Genomic DNA, 18,086 nt, shown 5'->3' with positions numbered 1-18,086 from the left:
TTTACTTCGTTTATGTGAACTTTAGAATGTTTCTCGTGACAGCTTTATCAGATATATGGAAGGAGAACTCCTGAAGACATCCACGACATCTTAACAAAGTATAAGTCTAGCTACATCATCTTGGAGGACAGTATTTGTTTAGCACCTTCCAAGGGATGTCGGACTCCGGATATTGTAGATGTTGACAATGGAGTGGTCAGTCTAAATGTGTATTTATATTACATGTATATATATTTATGTGTTATATTATCGTATGCAAAACAATAAGATAAAATACTTGTGTATACCTAGCGATAGTAACAGTTTAAAATCAACATGAACCTACAGATGCAAAGTTGTATACAAGAAATGCAAAATTATTGACCTTTTTCAAAGACTGGTTTTGTGTGTGTGTGAATATTGTCCTCTTGAAACAGAATTAATGGGGATTGGATATAAAAATGAGGGGGGGGGGGGGGGGGGGGGGGGGGGGGGGGGGGGGTGTCAGGGAATGTGTGTGTGATACATCGGATTCAATATGGCATTTCTAGTAAACCCCAACTGTAAGGGGGTGCTCCACATTGCTGTGCTGTTTTTAATTTTTTAAAATATAAAATAAGACAAAATGATTGCTTGAAATAATGATATAAGAGTCAAAATTTAATGTAACTCACAATTTGTACATAGTCAATCATTATGCATCATATTTACTACAGAAAGTCACTTGCATTTTGTGAGGTGTCATTTTTATGATTTTTTCAAATTCATCAGTGAGATTTCTTTGGTGAAAGTACAAAATATACAAATTATATATGAGGGCCTTATTTTTGCTTCAAAGCAAATTTGCATAAAATTGAAGATTTTGCAAATAGAAAATGATTTACAGCATCATTGTTTTGAAAATGTATTTTTTCTATCAGTCTCATAAATAAAGCAATGGCACATTTAAATTTTATGTTGACTTACTCTTTCAGATTCCTGACCACGGTAAATCAGAGCCAGGACTCGTCAAAAGTAGCATTCCTAGATTCTGTGATGAAATACGATACGAAACACCAGCGTACACAAAATATTTCAAACTCGTGTTCAGTAATCGAACATTCCGTGTTCACAAAGTATTATGAAATCTACAACACGTAGTATGTATTTATTTACAGATTACATGTACCTCTGTTACATATTTCCAATCGTTTTCCGGGTTTGGTTTGATCCAGGTGTTTTTGCCATATTTTTTTTTCACGTATACCTGATCCTTTTCACAAATATTGTAGGAATTCTTTGTGTAACCACTTTAAAACCAGATCATTGATATTTTTTAAAATTTAGAATAAGGGACAGAGATATAAAGGGCATTTTTTCTCAAGATCCAAGTCTTAATATGATAAAATTCATATTGAATGCATGTATATTTTTTTATATCATACTACATGTACATTCAAAGGTCATGATCATTTCATTACAGTGTCTCCCAAGTTTTTATTGCCTTTTACAAGGTTTATTTCTGGTATTAGGGAAAAAAAAGACCTTTGGAAAATTACATAAAGTCCATGATTATAAATTAAATATTTAATTACATTTTCAACAGCAGCTGGAGTTTTTTGCATTTCTGTTATTTGATAAGTATATTTTATTAATACTAAAATGGACTGAAGGTGTTGAGAGAGGAAAATGACACTGAAAATGCTGCCTCAAAGACACATACAAGTAATGATACAGAACATGATTTCATCAGCATTGATCATCTCCATCACATCACGCAAGTAGAATGGATGAAAACCACCAAGCAGTGGAATTTTGATAATGCTAGTGTCTGGGGGTGTAATGTTTTTAATGTCTGGCACTAAGTCTCATTTTTAACCAATAATGCTAGGTTACACAATGAATTTGAATGGGAATAGTATGGCCTCTTTTATTTTTATGTGAATTTTGCATAATAGATTTGAATGTCATATTAATTGATAGCATTTATTCTTTGAATAAATGTTTTGAAATTTGTCTATTTTGTAATAGTATATACTTAAAGATTGAATTTCACATTTTATTTTTTAAAACTCTTACATGTATTGTGAGCCATGATGTAATTTTCTATAATATGAAATGATGTACCCTCATTATGATATTAGAGAAATTTATTATATGATTCCATACATGCATGCATTTTGGAATTTACACGTATAATGGAGGAAGACCAATGTAGCTCAGGAACTTGAAATCAATGTCTTTTGACATGTAAGGCGAGAGTAGTTCAAGAATTTATCAAACACAAATGTTACATTTTATTATAAGTACACATGAAAGGTATGCTATAATCTTTAGAGTCTGCACACAATGTGTAGAAGACGAGAATATACGAGTATGTTCTGATGCTAGTACAGTGTGGATTCTTATTTTCTAGTCACAACTTGAAGGTAGTAAAATCTTCAAAAGAATTTCTTGCCAGTTTACATTCACCCAAATGTATTTTTGATAAATGCAATTTGATACAAATTTTAATTATTAGCAATACAGTATGATTGACATTCATTTGTTTATAAGAGTTGAATTTACAAAATTCCAGTCGGTCATCATGAATTGCTGTCAGGTAATTATTTTGACTAAATGACATATTAATCAATATTAAATCCTGAATGAATGCCTCCAGTAATTTCACGGACAATCCTGCTTTAGATCTCAATGATTTAGAAACACTGTAGTCAAACTTTCGACACTGAGGGCTTCAGGTTAACATTTCAGTATTGTCATATTACGGACTACATAAGATGGAAGCACACAAATACTGTTTGAAATTTCTCCTATAATACACACACATACTGTTTGAAATTTCCCATATAATACACACACATACTGTTTGAAATTTCTCCTACAGTACACACACACACACACACACTGTTTGAATTTTCTCCTACAGTATACACACACACTGTTTGAAATTTCTCATGTAATACACACACTGTTTGAAATTTCTCATATAACACACACACACAGTTTGAAATTTCTCATATAATACACACAGTTTGAAATTTCTCCTATAATACACACACATACTGTTTGAAATTCCCCATAATCGCAGCAGTATGATGTTGGTACACCATTTCCCCCCTGGTGATTGTTTTGTATGCTGTAGCTCACCTGAATGGTTTGATGAATTATTGACATTTGTTTCTCTAGCAATGTACTTTCCTTTTATTGGGCTTGACAGTGTTCTATTTTTTTTATTTATTTATTTTTTTTTTGCTTCTGTATCACCTTGAAATGTTATGAATAAAATTGAACACCTCTATTTCTTGTTTTTATTGACAAACCTAGAGAATGCTGACCATTGAATGTAGGGAAAAAAGGCTATTGGTACTTTGCGGAACGGAACGGAACCGATTGTGGGGAAAAAAGTCATGGATAAAAAGTCACAGGAAAAAAAGTCGCAATATATATTATGTGTATAGGGAAAAATTCATAGTATATATTTTGATAGAAAAGGGTCACATATACAAAGGGGGAGAAAGTCACAGTATATATATTTTGAAAGAAAAATACATGTATATATAAAAAAAGTCAATTATATCAGGAGAAAAGTTTTACTTAAATTTACAAATAACCCCAATAAAAAATAATTAACTTTTAAGTATTTACAACAGTTGTTGACAGGGACTGTTGAGATTAATCAGTGGCTTCACAAGGCACTTTTCCCCTTCTAGACAGTGTATTTCCTGTATAAGTAGACAAAATGTCACCAATTTACAATCTTTGAAGCCATGCATAGGATGAAGGAAAAAATATGTTTGTTTTTTTAAGCAAAATGTATGGTTTCTATCATTTTTTGTATACAATGAGGAACAAATTTTTACTGTCATCACAATCATTTATAAATATTGTGACTCTTTTTCCTTGGTATAGGCAAAAACAATCAAAAATTTGGAACAAAACAAATTGTGACTTTTTTTCCTAGGTGTGGTCATGGGCACTCTTTATACATATTGTGACTTTTTTTCCCGTGACTTTTTTTCCTACCCAGATTGTGACTTTTTTTCCGTTTACCCCTTTACCTGACCATTGCATGACATACTGAATTGAGCATTTTTTTTCAAAATCAATGAAATCGCATTGTAATTTGTTTTGTGTTTCTTAAAAATTCCTGTCAATGTACATGTGTAAAAAGAAAAATTATGGTATTGTGTTTAAATTGGGTGTGGAGTTGGTGGGGTTGAAAGCCAGCTTGGTTTTTCCAGAATGAATCACAGGGGGTTGTCTTTCAGATTAAGGGGGGAAATGCATAAACATCTGAATTCTGATCTGCACAATCATTCAGTATGTTTAATTCAAAATCAACAGAACATATTCATATTTAATCAATTGGACTCTCTTTGCATATTTAATCATTCAAAATTTACCTACATGTAAACAGCTAATAGAAGCAATAGACCTAAAAAATTTGGGGTTCCGAGTTGTCATATTTGTGTTTTGTACATGGGATTATGTTCCCACAGTTGAACATTTTTATTTATTGATGTTTACATCTTTCCATTGTCGGTTTATTGTAGCTGACCCGAGTCTGATTATTGTATAAACTTAGTACAAGTTCTGTATTTCTATGTCTGATCTAATTACTGGGGAGTCCAAAATGTCATTATGGACGTGTCACTAGATGTCTGTCGTGTAAAACCACAGGCACCTGAAGTATGGATATTACTACCACCCCCCTTTTCATAATTTTTTTTGGTGGCAGTAATTTCTCTGAAATGTATGAATTCCCAGTCTATCTCATCCCTTTTTCGATTCATGTAATCATTTCACGCTTTTTGTAAGCTTCTACCGGTATAATAAAATTTTATTATAACGGTAGAAGGCCAAGCTCTAAAGCTTACAAAAAAGCGTGAAACGATTACATGAATCGAAAGAGGGATGAGATAGACTGGGAATTCACACATTCGGAGAAATTATTGCCACCAAAAAAAAATTTATGGAAAAGGGGGGAGGGGGGATTAGTAATAATCATACTTCAGGTGTCTGTTGATATTAGTCTTGATTTGGGGGATAGGGTAAAACAGGCCACAGTAATGTGACAAAGCATTAAAACACACGTTTGATATTTGCAAGATAGCTAGTCTGAATAATTACGCATCATGCCAAATAGGCATTTTCAGGATAGCTAGTCTGAATAATTACACATCATGCCAGTACAGTCAAATAGGCATTTTCAGGATTGCTAGTCTGAATAATTACACATAATGCCATTACAGTCAAATAGGCATTACAGTCAAACAGGCATTTTCAGGATAGCTAGTCTGAATAATTACACATAATGCCATTACAGTCAAATAGGCATTTTCAGGCTTTTCTAGAGATTGAATCTGTCTCTCCTTGGATTTCAACTCATCGCTTACATTTTCTTCAGGTTTAATATCCTCAGTTATTTCCGCGTTAGCAAATTAGTGCCACCATGAAAGTCTAACATAGCACGGGACATAGATTATGAAGATTTCCTGCGAAAACTCGCGACCATCACTTACCCAGAGCACTTGGTAAAAGAACAGTAATCGCTGGGTTTTTTTTTTTAAATCACTGGCCTGTGGCGGTCGGGTTTCGAACCCAATCATAAATCGCGCAGGAAGTTAGTGCTCCATCGACTGAGCTAACACGGCATAAAGTCTATTCTAGTAACTAGTACGACAGGTAGATTGATTGATTGTATGTTGTTTAACGTCCCGCTCGAGTTGTTTAATATCATCATGAAAGCTGCCGTCTTTGGGTCGTCTTTTATCTAACGTCTCGGAAGATCTACCGAATGAGACCCGAGAATAAAATATTTTGGAGTTGGTGGCATGACAGCAAAGGAGCCAAATCAAACCTGCCTGCAAAACCTGCTTCAGTATTCCCCTGATCGAGTTTTCGTACATCTCGGTGGAAACGACATCGGCGTTGAAGGAAAACCCAGGAAGGTGGCTGAAAACGTCCTACAACTGGTGCAGGTCCTAGAAGACAGCGGAGTTGGAACTGTTCTCGTGGGACAGATTCTAGACAGGGGTGGTAATTTCAAAAGAAAAGCCCTGGTCTGACAAGCGATATCTTCAGGAGGAAGAGGAACAGGATCAACACAATTCTGCGAGCAATGCTCGGAAAAATATTTATCTTACTTCGGCTGAAATATCCCCAGGACTTTGCAGCTGATGTTCATATTTCCCAAGGAAACCTATGGAAATATGGCGCACAGATAAGGAGAGCTCTTCTGACGGAGTAAAGCTCGAGAAGAAAATCGGCCCTTTTAAGGGCCACAGAAATATTTCGAAAAGATGCCTCAATTAACATACATTCTGAGAGACGAAATCTTCTTAAGATTCGAAACATATACTCCCTAATTACCAGCATACAGCCTCACCGATCTTTCCATTAAACACATAAAAATCCACAAATCATTTGTTTTCAGTCTTATGGCCCGAAATGTATCTATAAAATCAATATATGCACCCAGGGGCGCATGAGCCGAGTTGCATAGGATACATTGTAAAGTCAGGAATGATGTGGCATATTTATAATTGTGAAGAACTAATTTCAGTTTTAAACTTTTCGAGTTACTGTCCAGAAACCATATTTGTCTGAAGTTTTCAATCTATTTTCGGTCACTGTGACCTTGACCTATTTTCTCCAAAATCAATAGGGGTCTTCCTTACCTGGTACATAACAATATCTTTAAGTATCATTTGATTCGGATTTAAACTGTCTGGGTTATCATCCGGAAACCAAAGATTTCTGAAATTTTCATTCTATATTCGGTCACTTTGACCTTGACCTTTGACCTTTGTGGCTAAAATTGAGGGGGGGGGGTATGGTTATATTATGGCCTATTACTTCACTGGTTGTTTTTTTCTTTCTTTCCATTATCATTTAAGCAATTTGGAGAAATTGATATTATTAAGATAACTTTATTATCTATTGCTTGATTAAGTTTGTATATATTTAGCAAGAAATTACAGGGGGGGGGGGGGGGGGGGCAGTTCTTGTCCAAAGATATCAGGAGGCAATCGCCGGAGAGTAATTTCAGTGGTTCGTACCAATAATGTGGTTGAGAATTTGTAGAATGTGTATCTTTAGTATAATTAACGCCTGTTTACAGCCAGAAAGATAAAAAAATATTCTTGAATTAATTTCTGAGGTCGCCAATATTTTCTTTGTAATATTATTTCTCATGTACGCTTCACTGTACATTATATATAAACTTTTTCTTACAGTTAGAATACAGGAAGGGTATTTACTCCCTCAAGTCCAGCCATCCTTGCTATCATCAGATGCGGGCCAGCTTTTGTGCAATATGAATTATTCCATCTCGATTGTTTGGACTACAGCCGACTGCATGCAAAATTATCCGGATCATCAAGGACTCTTAGTGGACAAAGAGCATTGCAAAGTGATAGAATTTTACTGCTGCAACTTGATTATTTGGGCAACAGCTGTGACGTCATATCTACTATCATATCATGAAGTAAACCATTTGTTTCACTATATCGCAAAACACGCACCATCATGTAAATGTTAGCATTAATTAATTAAAATATGATACAATTACATTGAAAGGGAATCAATGCACTTTGTTACGTAGGACTTATATCTTATTGTATACAATTTCATAAATAACATATATACAGTTAGGCGTAGTGCAGGAGTGCAATGTGCAGATGATGCAATAATCACAATCAGTATTTCACAGACACTTAGGATGGGTTGTGAAAGGGAGGGTTGGCAGAAATATAATTGACAACTCTTCACTAAAATATAGCTGACAAGCCAATAAAAAGAACTTCATCAACACGAACATTCGCTTTCGGTTTAATTTTTTGGAGAGGGGGAGGGGAGGGTTAGTTCCGACTTTTCTGAAATGAAAAAAAAAAAAGAATTCTATTATACATTACCACATGTATTTGACTGCTCAGCGACAAAAAGTGGGAGGGTTGGGCAACCAGCCTTTCAACGAACATTTTCATATTAAATTAAAAGTATAATTTGCAAAATATGCTTAGAGAAAAGGAAGCACATCCCCTACCCCGACACTATGTGCTTGAAGCGTATGGTGGAATACGCAAAACGATTAATTTAATCGGAATTGGACAATATGTACATGTATTATTAAAAAAACCCACAGAGTGAAAGTATTTCATATTATTGCATTAGATCAATTATAGCTTTCATAGTATTCCAATGAGTTGTGACAATCAACGAGGATTTCCCAAGTATGGTTCATGGAACGATAAGTCCACAAGATGTTTCTTTAAGTTGTGTGAAATGTTGGTTATATACTCTCTTCAGTAAAAATCCTTGTTGATAATGGGCTTTATTATGCATGTATGATTGCATTATGCTGAAGGGGGGGGGGGTGTCCTTCATGCAAAAACTGAGCTGAAAGGCTGTGGTATCATTGGGGGTTTTCCAATTCAAATGTAATATACACTTAATTCAAATTTTTAATGCGGGTTAGGGCTATGCTCTCTTGCGTAAATTTTTTCAATGAAATGTTTTAATATTAATTTCAATGAGAAGATCAACATGCATTTATAATTATATACCCCACGCATCCTCATTGTATTTAACAAGAATGGAATAGATTTTATGATAATGTAAATTGTAATATGCAGGTCTTCTTGCCATTTGTCGTCTAATGTACAATGGCTTCACTCATAGGAATATTTAGACGTGCGATATTTTACCAGAACCGACTAGTTTATGGTCTGTAAAAGTTTTAAAAGGTGCAAATAGGTGGCATTTTGATTTGAACTAGATAATCTAAGGGAAGTTTAAGAATTCGAAAGAAAAAAAATTGGAAAAATAATTATTTTGAATTCATTAGGAGCGTCGGTGATTGGAGTCCTACTTCAAAATTAGTTTCATATTTTACCAGAACTGACTGGTTTATGGTCTGTAAAAGTTTTAAAAGGTGCATATAGGTGGCAGTTTGACTTGAACTAGATAATCTTAGGGTAAATTAAGAATTATGAAGGAAAAAAAAATGGAAAAATAATTATTTTGAATTAATTAGGAGCATCGGTGATCGGAGTCGTACTTCAAAATGACCGTTTCATATTTCACCAGAACCGACTAGTTTATGGTAAGATGAGGGTAAATTCATAGTCAACATTAGAAAGTGCACTGTTTAAAAATTACATGTTGACATATTACAAATATGTGTGATGCTGTTTTAAAACTGACCTTTCGGACGTTTCTTGGTGTTCGAAATTAACCATAGACCCGATAGACGGAGTCTATGTCAAATGACACTGGTCTATGCCAATTGTAATTGGGATAGCACAAACTGTGTACATGTCAATTTAATACGCAACTTCCGAGATATCAGCTCTTCTGTGATGGAGGTACGTTTAGTGTTCTGTTGAACGCTTGGGTGGGTACAAGATAATACATATACTACAGACAAGCAATGTAAATAAAAGTAATGAGAGAGTAAATTTTGTTTATATCAAACATTGGTATACATTAAACTGACCATATCAAGAATAATATTTGTTTGAATTTGGCCATTAAATTAAATATGAAAATATTTTTTTATTTTCTCCTCTGCACGAGTGATATTTTAATCAAAGAAAAATGGTGATTATCAATTTTTGTTTGAGCTAATTTATTATCAAATACTAATTAACTTGCTAATATTGTGTGTCCCTGCAGTTTGGGTGGTTGCATGATGTCTGATACATGCAATCGGCCTTGTTAAGACAATATATGAAGGTAGCGATAAGCATTTGTAAGGTATCACACCGGTAATTGTCCAATCAAAATGAACTTAGTATCACACCGGTAATTGTCCAATCAAAATAAACTTAGTATCACACCGGTAATTGTCCAATCAAAATGAACTTAGTATCACACCGGTAATTGTCCAATCAAAATGAACTTAATATCACACCGGTAATTGTCCAATCAAAATGAACTTAGTCAATTGTAGTTCCATATATTTAAAGAAATAATTTCTTTCCCTGCGCGATTTTTCTCATTTCCTTTTCTTCTTTTCTCGTAATTTTTGTACCCCTGATTAGGAAATTTTGTGTAATTTGTAGAATTAACCAAGTGTATACAAAGGAAGTATTTGCTGTTGGTAGCTGAGGCTACTTCCTGAGGTGCACTCCGGCTGTTTACATATATGTGAAAAACACGTGGATTTGGGAGTAATCTTGTTTGCGGGTAATTTATTTTCGAAAATGCCGCGTAGGGTGTTGTTTTTCCGGTGTCGGCAGACGAAATAGGTAACATAGAACATTTCCGACTGCGTTATTCGGCATCAATTCTGTAAACTGATTTTTAATGACTTTTTTTCCTCTATAGTACTATATAGTGAAAATAATTACCGGTGTGATACCTGTACCCACCGCGTGTGGACGATAATATGTTTTGCGTCTCACTGTGCGTAAGAGTTCCACAAAGGGAAAGAATTATTTGGCAACTCGGAAATTGCGTATTAATGAGGAGAGGAGAAAATTGTTGTGGAAATGGAAAGAAAATATGCTTTCTAAGTACAATAGAAGTAAATAAAAATGTTTTAAATTTGTGTTATTTTTTTCAATGTTGCGGTCTATGCCAATTCGATGAGGTCTATGTCATCTTGTTTTGGCATAAAACCATAGTCTGTACTAAGTCTTAAACCAATCTATACCATGACAGCAGTACTTGCTGTGACTAATTGTGAAATGAATTCCATCATCAAGGCAACAGCTTTTGAGTGTTTTGTGCAGATCAAGATCCATGTGACTTTATAATTTTGATATTTGTGATGTTTTTTAATTTTTACTTTTCTTATTTGTTACGGAGGAAAGTTCTTACGTTACTATCATCATTCATTTCGTTACTATCATCCTCGCTGTTTTTTCAACGACGAATTTTCTGTTCATATGAGCTGTTTAAAAGATAAAATAACACCTGATCGTAATTGTTGTTAGTGTATGATATTTCTTACCTACATATTATTCACAAATAAACAATACAAATAGATATAATAAGTAAACGTGGTCTTTCCGGAATTTCCTTCCGCTATAGCTATCTTCAGTTTAATACCAGTGTAAATGAAAATGCCTTATTAATTTGCTAGTCCCCCCTGTTCTAGCCATTGTTATCGCTATACTCAGATCCGATTTTAATTTTATAAAGGATGATTTAAAGGTGTTACTCCAATTAAGCCAGGGCTCTGGGACCGCCTAGGTCCCCAGCAGCTCTGCAGTAAATGGTGTAAAATCCTGCATTATGGGGATTTCCTGGCACTTCTTTTTCACTTTTAAATTGTCTGCTTCTTGAACAAACTTTTATGTTACTCATCCTTTTTAAGAATTCTTAAGGTAGCTCATTACATTAAATTTTTATTTAATGGCTCGTTAAAACACCTCTTCTGAAGTGTGATTTTACCATCGAAAAAGTGATACAAGCTCTCAAGTACTTAATATGAATTTTGTGATTTATCCCGGAATGATAAAAGTACTTTTGTTTCCAAATAAAATACTCTAGAGTCCAAATTTTGCTGTGATTTGATGCATAATATGAATATCTAAGAAAACAAACCTAAATGTTTCAGATAGACGTTCTAATTTAATTTTTTTTTAAATCTACGGATAAAATCTTATAAAACCAGTCAGTTTGAAAAAAGATGTATCAGAAAAATATGTTTCAACAGTAATTGAAATAAAATGGTCAAAATTCAGAAATATGATTTTTCTAAATTGAACCAATCCCGATCGGAATTATAAAAAAGTAGTCATGAGAAAATTGTAATCAGTAAACTGCATTCCCTTGATGTAAAATGGTTTACAAATTAAACTACTTTATAAAGGAAACTAATTTCTTGATGAACAGTGCATACAATCGGCAACAATATAATTATTTCAGTGATTTCTACCAATTTTGATCGGGATCGGTACTTTTTTCTCCAGTTTGTTATTATATCTTTCTTCGATATATATCTTTTCTGACATGTTTCTTTTGAAGATTTTATTAGTAGATTTAAAAAATATTGTTTTCAATTTTCATAAATATTTTTTCTAAAAAATTAGAATAAGAATCTTTTAGGCATGTTTTATTAGATATTCATATCATGCACCAAATCAAAGCGAAATTTGGACGCAAAAATCTCTTATTTGCAAACAAAACACCTTTTTTATCATTCCGGGAAAAAATCACCAAAAAAAAAAAAAAAAAAAAATCAAATAATTGAGAGCTAGTATCACTCATTCGATGGTGAAACCATACTTTATAAGAAGTGTATTAACGAGTCATTAAATAAAATTTTAGTGCATGTAGTGAGCTACCTTAAGTGATACTTGTATCTGACGAAAATATCGTAATTTATATATATCAGTGTTTCGTCTTATTTACCGTCGAATTAAATGATATACTGGTGTTGATTATTTGATTGTTTAGCTGTGTACTATTTATAGTGATTGATTGATGTTTTCCGCCACACTCAACAATTTTTCAGTGATCTGGTGACGCCCAGTTTTTCTTGGTGGAAGAGAGAACCCAGATACAATGTAGCTAGCCTCCACCGACCTTCCGAAAGTAAACTGGGGAACTTTCTCACTTACCGGCGCGAGAGGATTCGAAACCGCGCCGACCAGAGGTGAGAGGCCGTGTGATTTTAACGCGGTGCTCTAACCACTCGGCCTACTGGTATTGATAAATTTAAATGATGCAATTACATGCAAGAATCCACCTTTCATATCATTTAGACTCAAAGTCTCGTTAAAATTGAATAACTTAAATTTTTTGGTCTGCAAAAAGAGGGGGTGGGGGTGGGTCCGGATCCCACTCTGGATCCGCCATATAACAACATCATTATGAAATATTTCACTGGAAGGAAGTCCTTTTTTATAATCTCTGTTGTGATTCACTACAGTGCCGAATCCAGAGAGGGGTCTGGGAGTTGGACACCTCCCACCTCCCCCTCTTTCAAAACTTCCTAGACCCGCCCCTGCACTAATTCAACAAATCCTAAAATATTAAGGAAATAAAACTCAAACACATAATATTGGATAAGCTCGCATGTGCGAGTACAACAGAGTTTATTTATACACGTGTACATAGACATCTGGAGGTTCATTATCCCACTCAACTCATTCTACAACAGAAACAGAAAATGTTAAGGATATCAAACCACAAATATACCAAAACAGGGGTCAGCTGTATGAAATTCCCCCCAAAACTGAGGTCCGCTGCATGAAACCCCCCATCCCCCCAAAAAAACCCAGAGGCCTGCTGCATGACACCCCCCCTCCCAAAAAAAAAAAAAAAAAAACAACAACAGAGGTCCACTGCATGACCCCCTCCCTCCCCCCCAAAAAAACCAGAGGTCCGCTGCATGAAATCCCCCCTCCCTGCGTCCAATGAATTAATATTGCTACCAGGGGTAATCGTTTTTTAACTATAAATATAATTATATTTGTACAAAAGGCCGAATTCAATATAAGAAGGAATGTAATATTAATCAAAGAAGTTATATCTATACATTGTTTGCCGATTCCATTTTTTTTTTAATGAATAGAGGAAATCTATACGTCTGACGTAAATGTTAGCAAAACTACCCAACAAAAACAAGGTCAAAGCAAACTTTAAAACTGTGTATTTACACAAGCGATAACACGTAGATAGTGTATACAGGCTGACACGCCGCACAGGTATTTAATTCTCAGGACTAGACGGAAGGTCGAAAGAACAGGGAGGCCATGTTGGATTTTAAGGTGAGGCTAGATTATTATAGTAATGACCACTGTGTTTTAAATATCATACTATAATTCCATTTCGTTAATTGTTTTAACCTGTTAAAATCTTTAAATGACATTCTGTTTTTATTTAATTAACAGTAAACTCCTCCTGTGATCCCGGCATTAGAAATGCATCCCCGGCGCAGTGCTCAGGAAGTCCTACTGTGTGACCTCTGTGAAACTGTCCCCCTACAGAGTCACTGTGAACTTTGTAATATAAATCTCTGTGTTAACTGTGCAGTAAAACATCTCTCAGACTCGTCTAAAAGACACAAAGTCGTGCCCTTCTTACACAGAAAGTCTACTAACTACCACAAATGTCCAGACCACACCGATAAACACTGTGAAATGTACTGTGAAAAATGCAACATTCCTGTCTGTTCTACTTGCGTCACTTCAGGTAAACACAAAGGTCACGAAATATCAGATATTCTGGAAAAACTCGGCGCTAAAACAGAAAGTTTACAAAAAGACCTAGAAGAACTCGAGACCAGAATTTACCCCCGATATGAAGGAATGGCGTCTGATGTCGAAACTGAGAAAGCCGAATTAGAAAGGAAATACGGGAAACTGACGACAGATGCCGATGAACAAGGAGAAATCCTACACCGGGAGGTCACCGCCATTGTCAACCGACGGAAATCCGCCATTGCGAAGATGAAAACTAAACATCTGGACGCGCTAAATAAAAATACAGATGAAATCACACAGAAAATGGCGGAACTCAAACAGATCATGTCTGACTTGAAATCAATCCTAAAATCAAATGACGTCTCCTTAACCTCTACTTACAAATCTAGGAATTCCGAATTTAGAACATTACCGCCTAAAGTCCGAGCTACATTACCGAGTTTGTCTCCTCAGAAAATAAACAAAGATCAGCTCAATGAAATGTTCGGTTCTCTGTCGCCATTATCCATTAACACAGAACATGGCGACACGATGAAGTCAGCAGAAGCTGTATCGTCTCCTCCAGTCAAACCACTGCTTGATGAGCCACGCGTCACCGCCACCGCCACCATAGACACTGGGTATAGCAGACTATTCAGTGTTAGCTGTCTGAGTGAAGATCAAGTCTGGACACGCGGGAATAACAAAACCATGAAGCTGCTCAACCTCCAGAGTAAACTACTGACATCAATACAAACCAAGTCAGGGAACGAACCGCGGGACATAGCAGTGACACGGGACGGAGATCTTGTTTATACTGATACTAAAACTATAAACTTAATTAGGAATAAACAGATACAGACCGTGATCACACTACGGGGGTGGATACCTCGCTATGTCTGCTGTACCGCGGCTAACGATATCCTGGTTACCATGATCAGTGATGATGGAGAACAATACAAAGTCGTGCGTTACTCCGGCTCCACAGAGAAACAAAGCATTCAGTTTGATGATCAGGGTCGTCCTCTCTACTCATCTGGTTATTATAAATACCTCAGTGAGAACAGGAACCTGGATATCTGTGTGGCTGACTATGGAGCTAGAGCAGTAGTGGTGGTCAATCAGTCAGGAAAACTCCGATTTAGATACACTGGTCATCCCTCTAATACCAAGCAATCATTTACTCCATTCGGCATCACTACAGACAGCCAGAGTCACATCCTGACAGCAGACTTTAACAATCACCGTATCCACATCCTAGATCAGGACGGACAGTTCCTCCGTTACATTCACTGTGATTTAGAGTCTCCATGGGGTTTATGTGTGGACATCAGAGACAACCTCTTTGTGGCTGAGTGGGTCACTGCTAAAGTGAAGAAAATCCAATATCTATAAACACAGTGTTAATTACACATCTCTACAGTGTTAATTACACAGCTCTACACAGTGCTAATTACACAGCTCAACACAGTGTTAATTACACAGCTCTACACAGTAATTTACAGAACTGTGTTAATTCCTTCTACTTGTTAATTACATCAGCTTGTTAATTACAGTCCTCTGTACATTACAACCCCCCTGTTAATTACAGCCCTGTGTTAATTACATCCCGTGATAATTACAGCCAGTGTTAATTACAGCCCTGTGTACATTACAGTCCTCTGTTTGTGTAACATGTACTTGTGTTTGTGAGTTTAACAGAACATTATTTTGTTTGTGAATTAATTCAATATGTGTTTGATTTTCCAATGTATATATTAGTTAAACATGATACAGAGTTCAGTCTTACATTATTACTGAGTACTTACTTAGATTTGTAGTACTGTAACATAGAGTGACCCCAAACGTCTAGTCTTCATCACAGATCTTCAGATTCAAGGTCACAGTCTTCTGTTTACCATCAATAACATCACACCACTTATCTAAATCTCCACCGTCCTACAAAATAAACAAAGTGTAATCATATCAAACTGAATTGTCAAGGATAGTATGTGATATGTAAATGTAATGGGAAGGAAAAGAAGATATGGCTGAACCGGGAATCGAATCCAAGGCCCTTCATTCCCATGATATGACTGGACCAGGAATTGGACCCGAGACCCCTGTATTACTAGTCGGGTGATCTAACCACTGAGCTATCCAAACCAATATCCATGGTTTGACTGGACCGAGAATCAAACCCGACACCCCTGTATTACTAGTCAGGTGCTCTAACCACTGAACTATCCAGATTGATATCAATGGTTTGACTGGACCGGGAATCAAACCCGACACCCCTGTATTACTTATGTAATAGTCAGGTGCTCTAAACACACAAAACTATCCAGGCTAATATCCACAATACAAAGTGAGCTTTTTCAATTGAAATTTATCTGTTGTTATTGACTTTTTATATTATCATCTTCTTCTCCACAACCACTTGGCCAAATCCAATCAAAACTGGTACCATTCAACCTTAGGTAAAGGGAATTCATGTTTGTTCAAATGATTAATTGATTGTATCTTGTTTAACATTTAAATTTAGACCTATACTTGGCACTTACAACCATTGAGCAGTGAGGGTTCTTTAGCATGCCACACCTACTGTGATACGGGACATCCGTTTGTAAGGTTATCTCCGAGGACCTGTGACATTCACACCTGATGCCGAGCGTTTGACGATGGAACTGTCACTACCTGTTTTAACGACTTAGGTCTGTCGTGGCCGGGATTTGAACCCCGGCCTTCCGCATGCAGAGCGTGTGCTCTAATCTTTAGACCACCACGGCGGTACCTTTTGTCAAAGGGAAAATAATCAAGAAAAGGCAAAAAATAGGGTGGGCCATTTAAAATTCTTCTTAAATACCACTTTGCCAGAAAAAATGAGATTGATGTAAAAGTTTTCTGATATAGTATAGATACAAGTTTGTTAAAACCATGGCCTCCCTCTGTTTGTGTAGGACCTCATCAGAGGGTCAAAGTTTTACATGGAGATATAAAGGAAAAATCTTCTTGACAAGAACCAGAAGGTCATAATTAATCAATATGCAAGCATCCCCAGGTAGTGCAGATTCAAGTTTGTTCAAAATGTGGTCCTCGAGGAAGGGTGGGGGTGAACCACAATAATATACACAAGTTTTACGGGGATGTATTTGGAAAAGTTTTTGAAATTCTTCATCTCAAAAACAGCAGGGTCGTGATTAGTCATGTTAATATGCAAATACGTTCAGATAGTGCTGGTAATTCACTTAAACAAATCATGTTCAAGTGTAGCAGGTGTGTGGATTCAAGTGTTTTATACCCCTGTGACTATAGCCGGGAGGAGATTGTCCTGTCCTGTATGTCTGCCCCGTACTTTAACATTGCTACTAAGGCCATCATTAAAAAAAGATTTGTTTGTACTCCAACCCACATTTTTCAAGTCGGGTAGGTAGGTCGGTATTATTATTTTTTTGTTTTGAATGTCATGAAAATCAGATTTACAAATTTACTGATGTTTTCATTAAACACATAATGCTGCCAGACAGAATAGAGTTTAGAACATTCATTTTGTACACATTGTATATAATACACGTAAATCCAAAAATTTTCTCAACACGTTTTGTATTCGTTATGGATGAGGACCTCTACAGTTGTTGATAAATAAATTAACACCCCTTTTTATTACCACCCATCGATTCTTCTATTTGTCCGTATTCTACTGTTTGACATTCATAATAGTAATCACTTAATCACTTCAATGTGATCCATGAATATCCAAGTGAATTGCATGATGACAACAATTTACAATAAGTTTTAATATTGCTCAAAATAATTTTAATGCCAACTTCCCCTCATCGTTCACTTTGTTGTGACAATCATGTTCCATTCATGTTTCAGTTTAAGAGCAAAGTAAGAGTGCCTTTCACCTATTGAATCGTCATCACATTTAAATAATCCCATGACAAAATAATATGCATGCTTTTTCAGAAATATAGACCATCAACTTGAACGCAGACTCGTAGT

At 35.7% G+C, this 18,086-nt stretch overlaps 2 protein-coding genes and 2 long non-coding RNA genes across 7 annotated transcripts in view; 2 read left to right on the top strand and 2 right to left on the bottom strand.

The window, feature by feature from the left end:
- The window catches only part of LOC125676116 (probable C-mannosyltransferase DPY19L3), a 46,337-nt gene extending 43,078 nt beyond the window's left edge, over window positions 1-3,259 (top strand). For all 4 annotated transcript variants that reach the window (XM_048914025.2, XM_048914026.2, XM_048914027.2 and 1 more), the window contains 2 exons: window positions 43-195; window positions 954-3,259. In XM_048914025.2, the coding sequence (XP_048769982.2) occupies window positions 43-195; window positions 954-1,103 (303 nt within the window). In that variant the 3' untranslated portion in view covers window positions 1,104-3,259. The remainder of the gene's footprint in view (window positions 1-42; window positions 196-953) is intronic.
- Window positions 3,260-12,977: 9,718 nt separating this feature from the next.
- LOC130053209 (uncharacterized) lies at window positions 12,978-13,907 on the bottom strand. The gene is made up of 2 exons (XR_008801726.1): window positions 13,767-13,907; window positions 12,978-13,069 (listed from the first exon to the last, which is right to left on the bottom strand). It is a non-coding gene; the product is annotated as an uncharacterized LOC130053209 (long non-coding RNA).
- On the top strand, window positions 13,555-15,880 carry LOC125676123 (uncharacterized). The gene is made up of 2 exons (XM_056159977.1): window positions 13,555-13,688; window positions 13,812-15,880. The coding sequence occupies exon 2, from the start codon at window positions 13,842-13,844 to the stop codon at window positions 15,495-15,497; it is 1,656 nt and encodes a 551-aa protein (XP_056015952.1). The 5' UTR covers window positions 13,555-13,688; window positions 13,812-13,841; the 3' UTR covers window positions 15,498-15,880.
- Window positions 15,245-18,086, bottom strand: part of LOC130053208 (uncharacterized) — a 14,269-nt gene continuing 11,427 nt past the window's right edge. The window contains exons 5-6 of the long non-coding RNA XR_008801725.1: window positions 15,911-16,040; window positions 15,245-15,468 (exon numbers count right to left, since the gene is read on the bottom strand). This is a non-coding gene — a long non-coding RNA (uncharacterized LOC130053208). The remainder of the gene's footprint in view (window positions 15,469-15,910; window positions 16,041-18,086) is intronic.

The sequence above is a fragment of the Ostrea edulis genome, chromosome 3 (genome assembly GCF_947568905.1).
Source record: "Ostrea edulis chromosome 3, xbOstEdul1.1, whole genome shotgun sequence".
Classification (NCBI taxonomy): Eukaryota; Metazoa; Mollusca; class Bivalvia; order Ostreida; family Ostreidae; genus Ostrea; species Ostrea edulis.
The sequence above is the reverse complement of the archived record's forward strand: the minus strand, read 5'-3'. Positions and strand labels throughout refer to the sequence as shown.